The sequence below is a fragment of the Salvia splendens genome, chromosome 10, assembly GCF_004379255.2.
Source record: "Salvia splendens isolate huo1 chromosome 10, SspV2, whole genome shotgun sequence".
NCBI classification, from domain to species: Eukaryota; Viridiplantae; Streptophyta; class Magnoliopsida; order Lamiales; family Lamiaceae; genus Salvia; species Salvia splendens.
Genome location: NC_056041.1, coordinates 5,680,010 through 5,699,566, shown reverse-complemented (window position 1 = coordinate 5,699,566; position 19,557 = coordinate 5,680,010). Strand labels below are relative to the sequence as shown.

The 19,557-nt window shown below is 44.4% G+C and overlaps 2 protein-coding genes across 3 annotated transcripts; one reads left to right on the top strand and one right to left on the bottom strand.

Annotated features, from left to right (window-relative positions):
- Nucleotides 1-10,375: 10,375 nt before the first annotated feature.
- Nucleotides 10,376-15,050, top strand: LOC121750706 (E3 ubiquitin-protein ligase ZNF598-like). 2 transcript variants are annotated; one of them, XM_042145290.1, is made up of 8 exons: nucleotides 10,751-10,827; nucleotides 11,036-11,099; nucleotides 11,188-11,335; nucleotides 12,257-12,465; nucleotides 12,551-12,599; nucleotides 12,673-12,762; nucleotides 12,856-12,918; nucleotides 13,151-15,050. In XM_042145290.1, exons 3-8 carry the CDS (start codon nucleotides 11,306-11,308, stop codon nucleotides 14,801-14,803), a joined length of 2,094 nt encoding a protein of 697 aa, XP_042001224.1. In that variant the 5' UTR covers nucleotides 10,751-10,827; nucleotides 11,036-11,099; nucleotides 11,188-11,305; the 3' UTR covers nucleotides 14,804-15,050. The 2 variants fall into 2 exon arrangements, with proteins under 2 accessions (XP_042001222.1, XP_042001224.1); XM_042145288.1 differs by having other exon boundaries at nucleotides 10,376-10,827; nucleotides 11,036-11,335.
- A 1,589-nt stretch (nucleotides 15,051-16,639) lies between these two features.
- Nucleotides 16,640-19,557, bottom strand: LOC121752941 (exocyst complex component SEC15B-like). Its single transcript, XM_042148044.1, has one exon. The coding sequence runs from the start codon at nucleotides 19,280-19,282 to the stop codon at nucleotides 16,880-16,882; it is 2,403 nt and encodes an 800-aa protein (XP_042003978.1). The 5' UTR covers nucleotides 19,283-19,557; the 3' UTR covers nucleotides 16,640-16,879.

Sequence of the window (19,557 nt, the reverse complement as noted above, 5' to 3'; positions counted from 1 at the left end):
TTCGGCATTACCAAAGAGTTCGGCCCCAGCCTACAGCTCGGTAAAAGCCGACCAATCAAGCTCTACTCTCAGATTGGCAAAAGCTGCTCGGCAATAGCTCAGCAGTTCGGTCCCCAAGGAAGAGTATCAGTTCGGCATTACCAAAGAGTTCGGCCCCAGCCTACAGCTCGGTAAAAGCCGACCAATCAAGCTCTACTCTCAGATTGGCAAAAGCTGCTCGGCAATAGCTCAGCAGTTCGGTCCCCAAGGAAGAGTATCAGTTCGGCATTACCAAAGAGTTCGGCCCCAGCCTACAGCTCGGTAAAAGCCGACCAATCAAGCTCTACTCTCAGATTGGCAAAAGCTGCTCGGCAATAGTTCAGCAGTTCGGTCTCATTATTCGACCGAACTGGGAGATAGTGGTGTCAACTCATGCAGGATCTCATGCAGGATAGCGGACCAAACAAAGAGATAGTGGACCCATGCAGGATCTCATGACCTCCACGACATCCACGACCTAATTACTGATGATGTAAGCCACGACCTAGTTAGTGGTGATGTAAGCCACGACCTAGTTAGTGGTGATGCAAGCCACGATCTTAGTTCAATGTATAAATAGAACTTAGATCAGATAGACTAGAAGGGGGAGCGCTCTAGACATCAAATATCATATAGCAAGTCTGTATTTGTAAGCTGAAAACCAGATCAAGCAATACAATCTTGCCCTCCTTTCTTCCCGTGGACGTAGATTTACCTCAGTAAATCGAACCACGTAATTCCCTGTGTCGTGATCTATATTTTTTACCCGCATTCACTACCATCAAAAATTCGCCCAACCATCAATATTTGAACATGATTAAGATTAATGTCAGAATATGCAATTTAGTTTAGTTGGTGTAACATTTCGTATTTCACTCTCGTAACATGCTTCATAATAATAGGCCACGATAGTATATGGTCTACTAAATGTCCAATGTTTAAAGCATGTTGAAGTTCAAAATTGGTTGTGCACAAGCTAGCTTATATAGTTACTAGTACTCAAATAAATCTTAAAATTTGGATGTAAAATAGCATTATCGGGAACGCAAGAAGGTGGTTCGATAGCCTCCCCCAAGGCAGCATTAGATCTTACCGAGATCTAATGGATGCTTTCCACAGGAGGTTCTTTCAGAAAGCGGAAGCCCGAATCACTTCGGCTCAGCTGCTTTCTATACGTCAAAGTCGCGACGAAAAGATCAGCGACTTTATGACGAGATTCCACAAGGAATGCCTACAAGTAGATGATCTCAATGATCTACTTGTCATTTCGGCATTCCAAAATGGAATCCTGCCCGGAGCTCTCTACAGAAAGCTCGTAGAATGCAGTCCGCAAACAGCTCAAGAGATGTGGGACATTGCGGACCAGTTTTCTCGTGCCGATGAGGCAGACCGTCGAAAACGGTCTTTAGACAGCTCATCTAGAGAAGACAAAAAGAAGCCCGATCATAGCGATCAGAGGCTTCCTCGCCGAACTCCTTCCCCACTAAAGGAGGGATAGCGGTCATCCGAGGTGATAAAAAAAGAGCGAGTGTTTGCAGATTGCGCTTAAAAGTGCCGAGCAATCAGATCGGCACCATCAAGCATAGCAATCACAGCAGCCGGAGTCAGAGGCAGGCGAAATGACCGAAGTCACACCGGAGCCGAACTCGATGGTGTACGGCACTGAAGCCGTGATTCCGGTTGAGATCGGCGTACCCAGTCCCCGAACTCTAAATTTCTCCTCAGAAATGAATGGTGACGGACTGAGAGCCGAACTAGATCTTGCCGAAGAAAGAAGAGAATTGGCCTGCATAAAAGCAGCCAAGTACAAGGAGCAAGTAGCCCGGTATTATAACCAAAGGGTGAAAAAGCTGCAATTTCAAGTGGGAGATCTCGTCTTGAGAAACAACGAAGTAAGCCGAGCAGAAAAGCTGGGCAAACTCGAACCCACATGGGAAGGTCCATATCGGGTGTCAGAAGTCCTCGGCAAAGGGTCTTACAAATTGACTCACATGTCAGGAGAACAAGTACCCCGAACATGGCACATTTCCAACCTCAAGAAGTTCCATTTGTAAGAGACAGTCCGGTCAGTCAGTCTTGTGTCTAGTTCGGTCCTAGGGGTATATGCTTTGTTTTTTACTTGTTTTTCATGTTTGTCTATGTGCGTTTTGTCTGTCTATGTGCGTTTTGTCCGTCTATGTGCGTGTCGTCTCTTACAAATGTCGCTGAGGTATCTTGTTCTTCGAAGGCTGATCCCCTTTTTAGAACATATATAAGCCAACGATTGTGAGTCCAAGCTTCTAAGGAGGATACAAGACCACAATTCAGCTTAAGAAACAAGCAGTTCGTCTGAAACGAACTGCAACAAAGGGAAAGTCCGATCCACGCGATAAAACTCGCCGAATTAGGACAAGGGAAAGTCCGATCCACGCGATAAAACTCGCCGAATTAGGACAAGGGAAAGTCCGATCCCCAAATTAGGACAAGGGAAAGTCCGATCCGAGCGATAAAACTCGCCAAATTAGGACACAAGCTTAGCCCGGTCAAAGAAATTTACTTCATAAGACCAAAGACGAGTCCGGTCAAAGAAGTTTACTTCATAAGACCAAAGACGAGTCCGGTCAAAGAAGTTTATTTCATAAGACCGAGGACCAAGTCCGGTCAAAGAAGTTTACTTCATAAGACCAAAGACGAGTCCGGTCAAAGAAGTTTATTTCATAAGACCGAGGACCAAGTCCGGTCAAAGAAGCTTACTTCATAAGACCAAAGACGAGTCCGGTTAAAGAAGTTTATTTCATAAGACCGAGGACCAAGTCCGGTCAAAGAAATTTACTTCATAAGACCAAAGACGAGTCCGGTCAAAGAAGTTTATTTCATAAGACCGAGGACCAAGTCCGGTCAAAGAAGTTTACTTCATAAGACCAAAGACGAGTCCGGTCAAAGAATCTTACTTCATAAGACCGAGGACGAGTCCGGTCAAAGAACTTTACTTCATAAGACCGAGGACAAGCACGATGAAATTTTTTCGCTGAGCTGTAAATACGCAGTGATAGAAGCGAAATGAAAATTTCATTTATTAAATCTTGTTCGGCATAAAACTCCGCTGCCCTACGAGAAGGCGTTACGCTATTACAAAGGACTATTCTACTGTCCACGGTTGCTAAAGTTGAGCCACCTATTCAAAAAATCCTCGTGAAGCCGAGTTCGGGCGTTCTCGGCAGCTGAAGAATAAGCAGGTCGACGAGATGCTCTAATCGACCTACCGCCTCTTCCCAGAGCCCGGGAAGCTCTAGCACCTCGGCGGCGAAGAGTCTCTTCACGAAGCATTTGTTGATCTTGCTCACTCATAATCACAGCTCCTCTACGAACTTCAGTCCGTCCTTGTCTTGACGTTTCCGGTTGCTCCTGAGTCCGTTCTCGTCTTGACGTTTCCGGCTGTTCCTGAGTTCGTTGCTGACTTGGAGTAGGGTTTTGAGCAAGTGAATCAGGGGTTTGAGCTGGAGTGCGACCATCTGTTGGCGGGAAATGCCTAAGGAATCTCTCGATTGAGGGACGCCGGGAAAGAATGATGTCGTACCGAGAAGCCCAGCGCCGCAATGATTTCACGACTTGTTGGCAAGCCGAGCTCTCCAGCGCATTGTTCCTCCGGAGTACATGAAGCTCCTCCCACAGTTCATCAACTTGATTCTGAACTTCAGATATGCTCATTCCCCCGCGTCCGCAGATGAAATCCTCATACGCAGTCCTCTCAGCGACGGCAGTATTCAGCTCGGCCTCCAGATCTTTCTTTTCGGACTCTAAGTCCTTATTGTCGGCCTCCAGCTTCACTAAACAAGCCAAGAGTTCGTCATTCTTCATCTGGTCAGCTATGGCTTTTTTCTCAGCTTCGTCTAAAGCGGAAGAGTACAGCCACTTCCAGTGAAGTACCTCCAGCTCCTTAAGAGTTAAGAATACAAAGCAGCTATGTCAGTTCGGCATTTCAGTTTACTGAGCAGGTAGTAAACCACAACAGGAGTAAAAGAGAGTACGAAAAGCTATACGAAGACACAAGTGTAGAAAGAAGAATTTTTTCATTCATAAGAAAAAATTTTTTACACAAGGAGGGCTTCAAGGCCATTTTACAACAAGGAAGAAACTAAACTAAGAGAAGGGAGACGAAATCATACTCCGCCAGCTTCGTCTCCGGCTCCTCGGTGAGGTTCAGCTTCCTTCTCCTTGTCTGCCTCAGCTTCAGCCTCGGCCTCCCTGCTCCCCCCAGCCTGCTCGGTGCCCCCATCACCGATCAGCAGCACCTCTTGCTCGGCCTGCCTGTCTCCGGTCTGCTGATCAAGCTGCTCGGTCTCACCCTCTCCGTGGAAAATTGGAGCGGGTGAAACTGGCCCTAAGGAGGCAAAGATAGCCTCCATATTCTCGTCCCGGTCAGCTCGGCAACTACGAACTCGGTCAGCAGAAAGCAGGACCGAGGACGAAGCAAGCTCCTCAAGGAGCGGCAGACTCTGGAGACGAGCTGCTATCTCTCGGCCGTACAACGGCAGGACGACTTCGGGCCCCTGCTCGGCATTATCGGTCATCAGTTTCAGCAGATCACCGACAAAGGCCGAAAATTGATTGCTCAGAAAGAGTTTCTCCGCGAAAGCACGGAGAACCTCCCCTTGGGCAACCACGGCGGCAGCATCCCTCCGTTTCGTCTGCTCTCGCTGGATGACGAGCTGGTTTTTGGCAAACTGGGCTTCATCCTGGGCCGAGATCCTAGCAGCTCTGGCCTTCTCAAAGTCTGCCTTAGCCTGTTCGGCCTGGTGACGAGCAGCCGCCAACTTCCTCTGTATCTCAGCATAGTCGCTGGACGCTTTAGAGAGTTCGACCGCGACGAGCTTGCTGAGCATGCTATTCCTCTGAAAATGGAAAAAGGAAAGAGTCAACAGAGGGGCCACCAAAAAAACATAGGAAAGAAGCAAAGCCAAAGAATCAAGAAGAGAAGTTACCTCGGCAAAGTCCGTTGGCCATGCAAAAGGCTCACAGACATGCTCCGAAGGGGGCGCCAAGACGATGTCTCTCTCCGGCGCTCTTGGGGGCTTCTGGGTCTTCCCCTTCCTCTTTGCCGAAGTGGACTCCGGCTCTTTTGGATCCGAAGAAGAGGTCTTCTGCCTCTTCGGATTCTTCTCGGCATCAGGCGCCGAGCTGGTAGCCTTCTGTTTCTCCGGCTCCTTAAGCTCGGAGGATTTGCGGCTAATCTTATTTAGCATGTTCACTGCCAAAAAGCAAGAAAGCAAGGTTAGTTTTCGCCACAAAAGCAGTAAGGCACAAAAAAGAATTCCTCACCCTCGGTCTCTTCGTCCGAAGACGAGGAGTCGAACACGAAGTCGCCCTTGACGAGCTCAGACTCCAGGTACTGCTTCCTAATCATAGGAATCTTATTGAGCTCGCCCTCGAGCTCGTCCAACGGTTCTAACCGAGGATGAGGAATCACGGACTTCGGCCCTCTCCAGGGAAAGCCCGGAGCCGCTGTCCTATTATAAAAAAAGAAGCGATGTTGCCACTTTGGCCACTTGGTTTTGCAGAAGGCCCTAAAAGGCTGTAAAGGGATCAAGTAAAACCAAGATCCTTTTCTCTTAAACTGGAAGAAATTAAGGATTGCCCTCAGAGACAGATCCTTATCTAACCTACGCAGTTCGGCAGCAAAGGCCGATAAGTGCCTCCAAGAGTTCGGAGTCACCTGACCTAAAGGGAGTTGAAAAAAATCAAGCAGCTCTACAAAGGCAGGGGGAAGAGGGAAACGAAGCCCGCATTCCAAGCCGGCTTCATAAACGGTGGCGTAACCCTCCGGCGGCGAGTCAGCCCTATGAAGGTCGTCGGGAATCGCAACCTTCCCCCCAGGAAAAAAATATTTTTCGTGTAGGGATATCACAGTATCCTTACTCAAGATGCTGTGAAAATACTCTACGGTCTTCTCCCCGGATTCTTTCCGGCTAGAAGACCCCTTATCCCCTTTCCTACCGCTACCTGACTCAGAAGAAGAAGAAGAAGACATAGTTCTTACTCTTTGAAAGTGAAGAAATTCTGAAGAAATTCTTGAAAGCGGAAGGAAATTTTTACGCGAAAGAGAGAGAATGCAGAAGAAGCAATAGCAAAAGTGTTCAAATGATGAAGAAAGGACGTATTTATCAGATTCGGAGAAGATTTCAAAATCATCGCACCGTTTCGAATCCCACCTTTTCAGGATTCAACGGCCGGATTTTACTGTCGCATTTAATGCAGTCACGCGCAAGGCACGTCCCCTGACGTCAGCCTTCCCCGTACCTTTATCCAGAATGCCGAAGTGACTCGCTTCGCCGAAGTGATTCACTTCGCTTTTCGGGGGGGGTAGTGATGGGGTACGTACTAAACAAGCCCAATAGCAGTGACGGCCCATCAGCCCAAGCCCAAGGAAGAGTATCAGTTCGGCATTACCAAAGAGTTCGGCCCCAGCCTACAGCTCGGTAAAAGCCGACCAATCAAGCTCTACTCTCAGATTGGCAAAAGCTGCTCGGCAATAGCTCAGCAGTTCGGTCCCCAAGGAAGAGTATCAGTTCGGCATTACCAAAGAGTTCGGCCCCAGCCTACAGCTCGGTAAAAGCCGACCAATCAAGCTCTACTCTCAGATTGGCAAAAGCTGCTCGGCAATAGCTCAGCAGTTCGGTCCCCAAGGAAGAGTATCAGTTCGGCATTACCAAAGAGTTCGGCCCCAGCCTACAGCTCGGTAAAAGCCGACCAATCAAGCTCTACTCTCAGATTGGCAAAAGCTGCTCGGCAATAGTTCAGCAGTTCGGTCTCATTATTCGACCGAACTGGGAGATAGTGGTGTCAACTCATGCAGGATCTCATGCAGGATAGCGGACCAAACAAAGAGATAGTGGACCCATGCAGGATCTCATGACCTCCACGACATCCACGACCTAATTACTGATGATGTAAGCCACGACCTAGTTAGTGGTGATGTAAGCCACGACCTAGTTAGTGGTGATGCAAGCCACGATCTTAGTTCAATGTATAAATAGAACTTAGATCAGATAGACTAGAAGGGGGAACGCTCTAGACATCAAATATCATATAGCAAGTCTGTATTTGTAAGCTGAAAACCAGATCAAGCAATACAATCTTGCCCTCCTTTCTTCCCGTGGACGTAGATTTACCTCAGTAAATCGAACCACGTAATTCCCTGTGTCGTGATCTATATTTTTTACCCGCATTCACTACCATCAAAAATTCGCCCAACCATCAATATTTGAACATGATTAAGATTAATGTCAGAATATGCAATTTAGTTTAGTTGGTGTAACATTTCGTATTTCACTCTCGTAACATGCTTCATAATAATAGGCCACGATAGTATATGGTCTACTAAATGTCCAATGTTTAAAGCATGTTGAAGTTCAAAATTGGTTGTGCACAAGCTAGCTTATATAGTTACTAGTACTCAAATAAATCTTAAAATTTGGATGTAAAATAGCATTAGCAATGAAAGGGTCTTTTCATTCCACGTCAGCATTTCATTTTAGGGCCTATCCCATAGCCCATCACACTTCTCATTTCATTATCACATCATTACTATTTTATTTTAATTTTTCACACTTATGATATCAAATTAAATAAATCAAAATGCAAAAATATTAGTAATATGCAAATCTTCGTTGTCTTATAATATTGGAAAAAATAATACAAAGAAAAGAAAAAGATGGTGGTGTGGAAAATGAAAAGAATGAGACGGTGTATTTATAGTAGAAAATATGGATTAAAAAAATAATCATAAATTAAAAAAATTAAGGGTCTACGATCGGTCCTATCCCAGCAATGGGTGGCTGATTATCGGCCAAGGCCGTTGTATCGGCCATATGAGAGGGGCCTTTGACCTGCTCATTCCCCGCAGTGGAAGGCCGATGAGGGCCGATCCAAGGCCTCTCGATTAGCCCTTCCATTGCAAATGCTCTAATTAGGAGTACTATTTTGTTTCAACTTTAAATGAAGAAGAAGATTTACATTTTTGGTCTATTCTACTGAAAATAAGTACTACTTACAAATTGAAAATTACTGTTTCAACTTTATGATTATCTACTATTTTTATTTTCGGTTTTCGCTTGCACGTTAAACAACATTGCAAACTTTGTAAATTGAATAATAGATCATCTATTTTAGGACGAAGGTATTATAAATTTACAAATACTGCATTTTACAAAAAAAAATTACTTTCCATACTTGCCAAGTTTGACTATGATTCTATGATTGGTCTACTACTTGGTCCGCAAGTCTATTCTTTCAACATTCCTCAACAGATTTGGAGTACTATTATAAATTTATCTCTCTTTTTTTTTTACACTGGCAAGCTTGCTGAAAAACAATGGCATGCCCATCTATGTAAGACCATCAGCAGTGGGGCGCCCTAAGGCGCGCCCTATGACGCGGCACGTCAGCATTTTTATCCTCCTCCTTCTCTACCTGCAGTGGGGCGCCCTAAGGCGCGCCCTATGACGCGTCACATCATCATTTTGTTGTTTTATTTAATTAATTTAACTGTTTTCAAATAACACGTAATGAGTAAAAAAAAAACGACTAAATAACAAGCGGTGAAGTTTTAATAAAAAAAAATTACACCATTCAACTAAAAAAAGAAAAAAACTAAGTCGGGTCAATTCCCAACTTCCTACGCAACTCATCGAGTAATGCACGGAGATACTCGGCTTGTTCGGGGTCGGTGCACTTCTTGAGGGCCTTGTGCGTCTGCTACATCGTCCTTGCCATCGACGCTGTAGCTAACGACGCAAACGCGGTGGCCGTCTGCGTCGGGAGCTCATCCGGGTCCGGAACAGGGGCGGCAGCGGTCGACGATGACGTCGCGGTCGCCTTCCCCTTGGCCTTCGCAGCCTTGATGCCGGGAGGACGCCGGGAGGACACCGGTGTGCCGGAACTCCCTTCATTCACGTACGTCCGGTTGAGGTCAACCGGGTTAGTGCCGCTGCCGCTGCTCGTGTAGTCACCAGCTTCGGTGACCTTCGTCCTCTTCGGCGCACCAGTGTGTAGAATTCCACATTGGAACTTCTGCTTCTCCCTCAAGAGCGCCCAGATGGCCTCGTGCTTGAACTCGCCGAACATCGACCGGTATGACAACATCGCTTTAGAGCGCACGTCGTGCACGCTCTCGCCGCCCCCCTGTGACCGCGCGCACTTCTCGAACTCCGCCGAGTACAAGTTCACTTGCTTCTTGATTTGATCACAGTGCTTGCGGAGTTGCTCACTCTTGCGCTTGTACGCGGTCGGCGGCTTGACCGAATTGTAGAGGTCCGCGATGCGCTCCCAGTACGCGGTCTGTCTCTGGTTGTTGGCGAATATCGGATCTTCCGATATATCTACCCAACACCGGGCCAAAGTGAGAGTTTCGTCGTCGGTGTAGTTCGTACGGCCGGGGGCGTACTCATCGCAGTCACCGGGAGGCGGCAACTTCTGCGCCCGCTGCCGGTTCCGCTTCGCCTTCCCCTTGGCGGCGCCGGTCGCTGCGGGGGCGGGATCGGCCGATGCGGTTGGGCGGTGCGGCAACGGCTCTATATCAGACAACCCATACGATTCCGTACTGAAATCGGGATCTTAATGGGTGTTGTCGCCGAACGAACGATAATCGCCGGGTTCTGTACCCGGCCAATGCGCCTCTCCGCTAAACGTAGGGCTATTGGGGCTTGAATCCATTTCGTAGTAATTATGTAAATGTAAGTTTCGAAGATGAAATCGTGTGAAATGAAATGTTACAAATGAACGCTATTTATAAAAAAACGAAACCGCGTGTCATCGTCCGCGACCTTCACAATGGGGCGGACGATGTCGCGGACGATGGCCATCGTCCGCGACCATCGTCCGCGACGTCCGCAATGGGCGGACGATGACCATCGTCCGCGGTTTAAGTCGCGCCTGAAGCATAGGTCGCGACTATCGTCCGCGGACTATGCCACACATCCACAGTGGGCGCGGACGATGCGCGCCATCGGGCGTGCCATCGTCCGCCCATTGCGGATGGCCTAAAGAAAACTATTCTTTTAACTATTGATAGTAATTGGCGAATAATTAATTTTAAGTAATTGACAAATAACACAACATAAAACTTCCCTTGTAAAGTATTTAAAGGCACCTAACTTTTATGCAATAATTTATTGTTCTAGGAGTACAATACTTGATATTATCAATCGTATAGTTATGGAAATTGAAATATAATAATATCTCCATTTTAAAGTATAATATCCCAATAAAAATATATCAAAACATGTATTTTCAAAAACTTTATGACATATAATTGTGATAAACCTAAAATCATATTATATCAACCCAGAAAAATATCGTCAAGACATATTTATAATTAGAACATATTGTTGGAAATATTATTCGATATTCTTTTTCCATTTAATTTTGTTCTTTATTCATTTACTCCCACAATTTTGTTACAGTCATCAAAAAAGTCTAATCAATTTTGGTGGAATGATTCGGTATTCCTTTTCCATTCCCAAATCATCACATCTGAAACCCTAGAAAGATTCATACAAAATACAGATAGCAGCAGCTGCGTACACAACCGATTAGGCGCGATTTGTGAAATTCCGATCCAGAAACCCTAGATTTGTTTCATCATCGACGAATTCGATAGTTGAGATGGACGATAGCTGCGCAGTTTGTGCTGAAAGCTTGGAGTGGGTGGCATACGGCGCTTGCGGCCACAAGGATGTCTGCTCCACCTGCGTCTCTCGCCTCCGATTTATCTGCAATGACCGCAGCTGCTGTATTTGCAAGACTGAGAACGACGTCGTTTTCGTCACCAAGGTTATATCCTCTTCTCCACAACTCATGATTTAACTGTTTGTTTTTGTGAATTTGGGGTTTCAATGCGAAGTTTTATTGGGCTTAGGTGCACTTTAGGCCGCCTTATTTTTCGGATTCGCATCTATGAACTAGTTTGTATATTGAATTGCTGAAAAATTATTGTTGTTTTGACATTGTGTCTAAATCAAATTTGCTGCATCTGGCACAGGCTTTGGGGGGCTATACGAAGACGATCAGTGACTTCACAGTATTCCCCCCAGAAAGGAGAGAGGGTAAGATGGGACAGTACTGGTATCATGATGATACGCTGGCCTTTTTTGATGATTCAGATCATTATAAGATGATCAAGGCGATGTGCAGGCTTTCTTGCGCTGAATGTGATAAGGAGGACCAACCGGATGATGGTTCCAGGAGAAGAGCCAAGTTTAGGAACATTGATCATTTGAAGGGCCATTTGTTTCACAAGCATAGGTTGCTCATGTGCAGCTTGTGCTTGGAGGGAAGAAAGGTGTAAATAAATCTCATGATCTTTACTTCCACATTTATATTTGACTTTTAGTCTTTGGAAATTTCTTAAATGTCAGAATGGGATTGGTTTGATGGAAGTTTGATGGTCTAAGAAACACTTACTATTAGCTTGTGAGCTGAGAGTCTAGTCTGATTATTAGTCTGTTAGTAAAAATGTATTTTGCTTATTGTTTTTGGTTTTACACAGTTACAAAGGACTATAACTAATGAGTAGATTGTTGACTACTGACTAGCTGGGAGATGCTCTCCCTGTTGTAGTTTGAGGGATATTATTATGTCCGCTGTTCGGGATATACCATAATGGTATTCTCATAATATTCTGGTAGAACCATCCTTGAAAATTGGTGTTTCCAGCAATGGATGATACTTGATAGGGCTTATCCCCGTTGTTTGATGCTGCAGAAGCTATAACTTAAAATTTTTCCTTGGTTTCCATGGGCAATATAATGGAATATGGCTTGTGTTTTGAATTAATTTTTAATTATAGTGTCTTATATCATTGGCCTGCATTTGATAATTCTTTTGTGCTAAGCATTTGCATGGACTAGGTTTTGGTGCTTTGCGAGTTTTGGTAATGTAAAAATAAAGAGTTTTTGCATTAGGACTACCAGCTACACATGATATTGCTAATTTGGTCGAAATACTCAACCTCTTTGTTTCGATATGGAAGAGATAGTCGATTAATGGATTTCAGTCTTCTTGTGTGCATTTCCTAACTAACTTCTGCAAATGATCCGAAAGGAGGGTTGTCAGCAAGGTGGAGAATTTATATAGGGGATGGGGCTGTGTGGGCAATTTTTAAAAAAATATTGTTCCCTTGTATTTATATACTCTCCTATCCGCTCAGTTTAGCTTGTTTAGTTCTGCCTAAATAAAAAATAGAATTGTCCTGGATTTTCAGGTTTTTATATGTGAGCAAAAGTTGTATACAAGATCACAACTTAGTCAGCATATAAGCACTGGCGACTCGGAAGTGGATGGAACTGAAAGTGAAAGAGGTGGCTTCTCAGGACACCCCCCTTGTGAATTTTGCCAGACACCATTTTATGGGGACAATGAGCTTTATACTCACATGGAGACTGAACATTATACTTGTCATATATGTCGAAGGTAAACCTTTAATTTATAGTTGTAAGTATGAATCATATTGTCTGCTGTGCATATTGAACAAGTGACTCTATCCTGTTATGTGCAGGCAGCATCCAGGAGAGTATGAGTACTATGGGAATTATGATAATTTGGAGGTAGAACATTGTTCGGCTAATCATGTTCAACATCAAGTTACCTTACAATTCTAAATGATTTAACTGTTTGCAGATCCACTTTCGTCGAGATCATTTCCTCTGTGAGGATGAAAGCTGCCTTGCCAAAAAGTTTGTTGTCTTCACTTCTGAATCTGAAATAAAGGTAAATTACTGTGCGTACTGAAAATGAGGCATACGATTGAGTAATCATTTTCTTTTAGTTGAGCCTTTTTCCTGTATGTGCTTTATATATCAGAGGCATAATGCTACGGAGCATGGAGGGCGTATGTCACGTTCACAACGCAGTGCTGCTCTTCAGGTATATATAAAATTTTGACCCATATGAATAAGATGCTTTGTCATATTAGCCTTTTTGCTTTGCCGAGTGTTTTCTGGGGACATGCTGTAGTGGTTGGGGTGTGGTGAGGAGAATAGGGATGCTTCTGCTCATTTTTAGTCTATCCCTTTAATTGGATCCACTGTTTGGGTTCCAACTAACTTTCCCAAGTGATGGCATCCTAATTTTTCCACATGCTCTGCAATTTGTATAGATACCTACGAGTTTTCGATATAGAAGAAGCAGTGACCAAGAGAATCGTCGTGGAAGAGCACGGACCTTTCGTCGGGATCTTGCAGATGAACTTTCTCTGGCTATCCAAGCAAGTCTTGAGACAGCAAGTGCTGCAGCACCAAATAGTCGAGCTCGAAATGATCATGGAGAAAGTGTTAATGTTGACTCACTTATATCACCTCTGGAATCTATCGGTACCACAGACTATGAGCTACCATCAAGATACCGACAGGCCGTGTCTCAAAGTTCAATGAGTGGAACACTGGGAGACTCTGCATTTCCTCCTCTCGCAGCTGGTGCTGGGGGTAACCAACACAGCTCTCAAACTGATGCTTCCTCAAACTCTATGGCTGCTCATCTGCGCCGCCAGAGCAAGAAGCAGGCTAGCTCCTCAAGCTCTGCTCCTGCTTGGCCGGTAGCTAGTCGTACGCCAGTTCTGCCAGTCAAGACCCGCCAGAATAAAAAACAGACTAGCTCCTCAAGCTCAGCTCCTGCTTGGCCAGTAGGTAGTCCTACACCTGCACAGCCAGTCAACAATTCTCGTGCATGGCCTCCAGTAACTGCTATTTCTGGATCAGCATCTAGTTCGGGACAGAGCAGAGCATTTCCAGAAATTGGATCTGTGTCTTCTAGCCAATCAACTTCTGTTCGGATTCATCCGCAGTCAGCTGCTACTACATCCTTTGCTGGTTCTCTGCTTTCATCAAGGGCATCTGGAAGCAATAATCGGCTAGGTCATTCTTCATCAGCCCCTAGTCTTTCAGACCGCGAGTCTTTTGCTTCTACTGCCGACTTTCCTCCAGTGTCAGTAGTAGCCCAGTCACGCAAATCAACCACCGATGACCAATCTGCTAGCAAGGCAGGGAATGTTCAAACAGCAAACAAATCTCTGGTGGAGAAAATGCGTGCTGCTCTAGGATCCGACGAAGACAAATTCTCTGCTTTCAAAGATATCTCTGGTAAATACCGGCTAGGCACAATGGATGTCGAGACATACCTAACATATGTAGATCAGTTTGGTTTGTCTCATCTTGTTCTTGAGTTGGCCGGACTCCTCCCTAATCCTCAGAAGCAGAAAGAGCTTATAGATGCATACAATCTTCACATGGCTTCAAGAGAAAATGGGTGGAATAACGGCTCTAAAAAAGGCAAAGGCAAAGGAAAAGGGAAGCCTGTAGATTTTGGCACCAGCTCCTCCGTTAAAAACAATCTTGCTGATAATGTGATAAGCACTGTAAGAGCGTTGCAATCGAGCTACAACGCCCCAGAGGAAGAGGTCGAAGTGTTGTCAAAGGATGGATATCGAAGTGCAAGGTTGGAGCTGGCAGTTACAGTTGGTGCTTCACCTTCCCAATCAAGTGCAGTTGCTGTTGGTGGAACTAATCAGAATCATTCCAACGGCAGTGGGAAAGGCAAGCAACGGAAGAAAACATCCAAATTTCTCCGAGCACGTCTAGGCGATGGCTCTGATGAAGCTCTTTTAGATCTGAAAAACTCCAACCAGGAGGATCCAGATTCTGATGAGGGTGAACCTTCATCGAACGGGCCAGATGCACATGCCCCGGTTCGTGGTGTGTGGAGAAATGGTGGGGGTCAGAAGCTACTGTCGAAAAAGTTGGGGGTGAAAAAGTGAGTTTGGATGGAAGATTTTAGCCAAAGACCAAGATCAGTTATATTTATGGCATGTTAGTTTTGGGTTTTCTTGAGCATCTTCGTTTTTATATGGAGAAAATGTTTTTGCACAAAGGTTAAAGCAGCTTTTTTACATGGACGAAGTTACCTTTTTTGCGAGTGTATTGAGATAGATGCTAATTCCCACCCATAGATGAATTCTACTACTACTACTATATTATTGATCATAAAAAAAAAATCTTCTACTATTGCTAGCTTCTTATATTTGATTGAGTATTTCATATTTGTGTATAGCTAATGTCTGTTGCTCATAAAGAAAAATTGATGCGATAAATAAAAAACCATTCTTGATGTATCTTATTAAAAAAACTTAGGAGTATAAGAGCATCTGCAATGGCGGATTTCCCGGCTGAATTCCGGGATGTCCTTGGGATGTCTGCCGTCGGGTGTCCGCGCGGGACATCCGCACCATTGCGGATGCTCTAACAAAAATGTCGTCAATATAATACTAGTGTTTGGTTTATTCGAGATGACAATGATCTGGAAGCTGAATTGGCTCGTATAGACCAACACTCAAAGGCAAGACTAGTTCTCCGCAGCACCATTTCGAGTCTAAGACGATGTACCAAATCAAGTCCATTCACCGAACTACATATTACTTCCTCCGTCCGGGTAATGTTGTTCATGTTTGACTCGTCAAGGGTTTTGAGAAACGTGAAGAAAAGTGAGTGAAATGTAGGTTCCACATTTATATATTGATTTTATAATAGAATGTGAGTGTAATGAGTCAGTGGAAAATGAGGTCCATTTATCAAAAAATGGAAAAAAGTAAAATAGAAAACATTTTACGGACGGACCGAAATGACAAAACTGAACAACATTTTACTGACAGGGAGTATAAAACTAAATCTTATCTAACCCACTAAACTCATAAGCTAAACCGAACCACACAGTTCTGTTCTTAGCTTTCAATCAATTCCAACACAAATTACACGGAATCAGATCCTCTGTTGTGCCCCTTGGCACAACAGGAGCTGCTGTGTATTAAACGCAGCATCCAACAAATGAAACGCAGGTATGTTTTTTTCATTCTTTTTATTTCCTTTTCCTTTCTTTTACAATTTCATTCCTTTTTGCTTTTCTTTTATTGTATGTTTGCGTATGAATTTATGGTAGTTGCATAATTTAAGTGAGTTTGATAATGTCTATGTCGGCTATTAATTCAGGCACAAATACCCATATTAAATCTGCACTTGTAATTTAGTTAAATAAAGGAAAGCAAAAAGGATTGAAATTGTAAAAGAAAGGAAAAGGAAATAAAAAGAATGAAAAAAACATACCTGCGTTTCATTTGTTGGAGGCTGCGTTTAATACACAGCAGCTCCTGCTGTGCCAAGGGGCACAGCAGAGGATCCGATTCCAAATTACACAAACCTAAAGTTTTCTAGTATATGTACTTCACCTTTGACCACTGCTTGCAATAAAGTAAGAGTGATGAGATGTTTTGTTTTTTTGTTAAAAAAAAAGAAATTACTCAACTTAGTTGGGGCATCCCATAGATGAATGCGGTTCAACTTTAGTTGGAATGGAGAGAGTAATATATAATCATCATAGGGGGTGTTCAATTTGCAAGATTATATCTGAGATTAAATAGGTAGTGTGTTTAGTTTATGAAATTCAATCCTCCAACTCAATCCTAGATGGATAATCATGAGATAATTAATTATAGTTAAACCCCTATGACTAAAATAATCTTACAACTCAATCCTACATTATATCTTGGTATTATTTTATCTTGGCAACCGAACACTACCATAATATAGAAACTAAGACAGAATTCAGCAAATCATTTCATCAGTTTTCTTGCAAAAGCTCCGAAACAAAGGGATCCTCATTAACATGTTTTCTGAAGAATTTAATACAATAAAAATGACATTATACGTACAAGAATGGGTTCAAAGTTTTCAAGAGAAAGCAACAACAGCAATAACACTACGGCATATAATTGGCAATCAAGAAACTCTAGAGAAACAGAGATATCATCAAGGTACATGGAACATACAGTTGCTGAGTGACTTCAGTTGGCATCCTTGAGCCGTTTTATCAGCGTATCCAGAGACTTCTTCTTAGGGTTCTGCTTAGCGCCTCTTGTTCCGAAAGAGCCAAATAGGCGATCCGACTGATCCCTCAATTTCTCGGAGATTGTAACCACTTTCCTGTAGTCCAGTGTACTGTAACTTCTCTCTCTAATCACCGGATTCAAGAAGTTCTCCGGGTGATTGCTCAGAAGCAGATTCACCATCTGCCTTGACTCAATAAGTGCTGATTTCAACTGACTAGCATCTGTCTCAGACAAAAGACTAGCTTGGTTCTCCGCAAATGATTCCAATAACCTAACATCAACATCAAGACCCATGATAGCATTCACATTGAACCTTTTAACTGACTCTCCAAGTAGAGCCCCAATTATCATCTCTGATATATGAGAGAGAACATCTTTCATGATCCGCTTCAGCACCTGCACTGGCAAGATCTGTTGAGCAGTCGAAATCAAGGTTTCCAAGAAAATGATAACCTCATTCGCATATTCATTCCCACCCTGAGGAGGCTCATCAGCGACCCAATTCACATTCTCCATCAAGGTTAGGAACCCATCAACCTTCTGTTTCAGCAGCCCCGAGAGGGTCTCCTCAGCCGCATCACGGGCTTTGATCAGAGGGAACTGCCTCCTCCCCCTCTCTGCTATCCTCAAAGGGATACCCGAGAGCTGTGCAGCGTGGCGGAAAAAGAAATCACAAGCGCGTTCAAACACTGCCATGTTTGCAGCCATCTGCATAGCCTGAGTAACTCCACCTATTGAATTGTTGATGACTTTCAACAAAGCCCCATCCAATACCTCAGTCAAAAGCCTGTCCAAGTACTTCTTCACCACATCGTAAAACTCAAGCTGCCCACCATGGGACATGAAACTCACAGAATCCTCAATGAAAGACCTCACTATTCTACAGCAATCAGGGACTGTAGATGAAAAGGGCGCTACATAAGGAAATGCAGGCATGATGTTCGAAGTCTGTATCTGAAACGAAAGCACATTCATCGAATACTCATACTCTTTCTTCATGTACATCTGCTCAAATTTATCAGCAGCCAAAGCCTCAGCCATCTGCTTACGACAATCTGACAGCAATAGCTCGTGATACTTATCCCTATGTTTGCTAAGAACATCAAGCAAAGCATCAATTGGATACCCAAACCTACGCAATGTAACTCCCAGCAAACTAACATAATCTTTAATCAACAACAAATGATTTGCTGTTTGCATCCTAGAAAACTGATCCTCTAACACAGAACACATCTTCATCACAGCAGTATCCCACAAATTCTCCACTTCCATCTTCTTTATCAGGCCTCCTCCCGTCCTCAAAACTCGATCCTCCACTATGAAAAACCCAGCGATTTGAGCAAAAAACGTCTGGTGAGACTCCAGAAAAGGGGTCATCGACGACACTTGGAAATCAGAAGTCAACTGCAACTTCCTGTTCTCGAAATAATACTGCCTAAATCTATCCCCAAGCCCTAGAGTTTGATGTATGTGATAAGCTTTATACAATGGCGTCAAATCGAAACCTAAAATACCATTACCGCCGTTTCCCCCATCGATAACCCCATCAATTTCATCATCGTCTTCTTCTTCTTCAAGCGCATAAACACAATCTCTCAAGCTAAGCCTGCTTTGCTCCTCAGCTTCCCGCTGCTTCATCCTCAATTCCTCTTCCCTTTGTCGCCCAGCCGAAGCTTGACCGATGGCGAGCTGACCTAGATTCCGGCTCACAGTCCGGATCTCGACAAGCCAATCACCGAACTCCTTATTTACCTGCCTCTCGATGTGAGCCCTAATCGCCGGGATCTGCTTTTCCACCATCCTCTTCAGCGTAGTTGACGGCACCTGGTCCTGAAAATCCGTCTCAATCGAGTCCAAACACCTCAACGCCAGGTAGAAATTATTCTCCGCCAGATGAGAGTTGGCGCGCGAGCAGAGCTCCATCAGCCGGACGCACGTGTTGAGCGAATTGATCGCGAGAGTGATGTTGCCGCACTTGTTCCTGGCCTCGACGTACGAATCGAGAGAGGTGAGGAGCGGGACGGCGACGTTCTGGAGCTTTGAGTTGGAGTTGGAGAGCGACGATTTGAGCGAATCGACGTCGGAGAGGAGAGATCGGAGATCGTCGACAGCGGTGATGAAGTCCTGATAGTGAGCGCGGCAGACGTCCTCGATCTCAGATTCCTTGGATTTGGAGAAGCGCTTGAGGTGGAGAAGTAGGGTTTCGGGCTTGCCGGAGGCGAATACCCTCCGGACGAAGGAGCCGAGGTCTTCGCCGTTGCATATGGCGGCGGAGAGGAGGATCTGGTCCTGCTTGTCGGCGGTGTCGCCATTCTCCGCCACCGGAACTACTTTCCGGCGGGTGGTGATGGTATTCATGGTTTGACGGTAACCGCTAATGTGACGGAGCCGTTAAACTCGGAGAGGATTTAGAAAGGAAATGAATTTGCTTACTACTATTTGGGAAATTGAAATTAAGAGAAATAATTTAAATAATTGATTACATACCCAAATTGACTATTATGCCACTGGGATTAGGATTAATGACGTTTGACTACAAACAGGTAGTATTTCAGTTGGCATGGAGTTGTTGGGAATGTTGTTTATATTTTCTTTACTTTTCCATACCAAATTATGACCGATTTTAGTACTCC

What these genes read in the sequence shown, in the direction of transcription:
- LOC121752941 (XM_042148044.1), bottom strand. Translation starts at nt 19,282, where the DNA reads ATGAATACCATCACCACCCGCCGGAAAGTAGTTCCGGTGGCGGAGAAT.
- LOC121750706 (XM_042145288.1), top strand. Translation starts at nt 10,660, where the DNA reads ATGGACGATAGCTGCGCAGTTTGTGCTGAAAGCTTGGAGTGGGTGGCA. An exon ending in CTTCTGAATCTGAAATAAAG is followed by an intron (nt 12,763 to 12,855) that starts GTAAATTACTGT and finishes TTTATATATCAG; the next exon opens with AGGCATAATGCTACGGAGCA. An exon ending in AACGCAGTGCTGCTCTTCAG is followed by an intron (nt 12,919 to 13,150) that starts GTATATATAAAA and finishes CAATTTGTATAG; the next exon opens with ATACCTACGAGTTTTCGATA.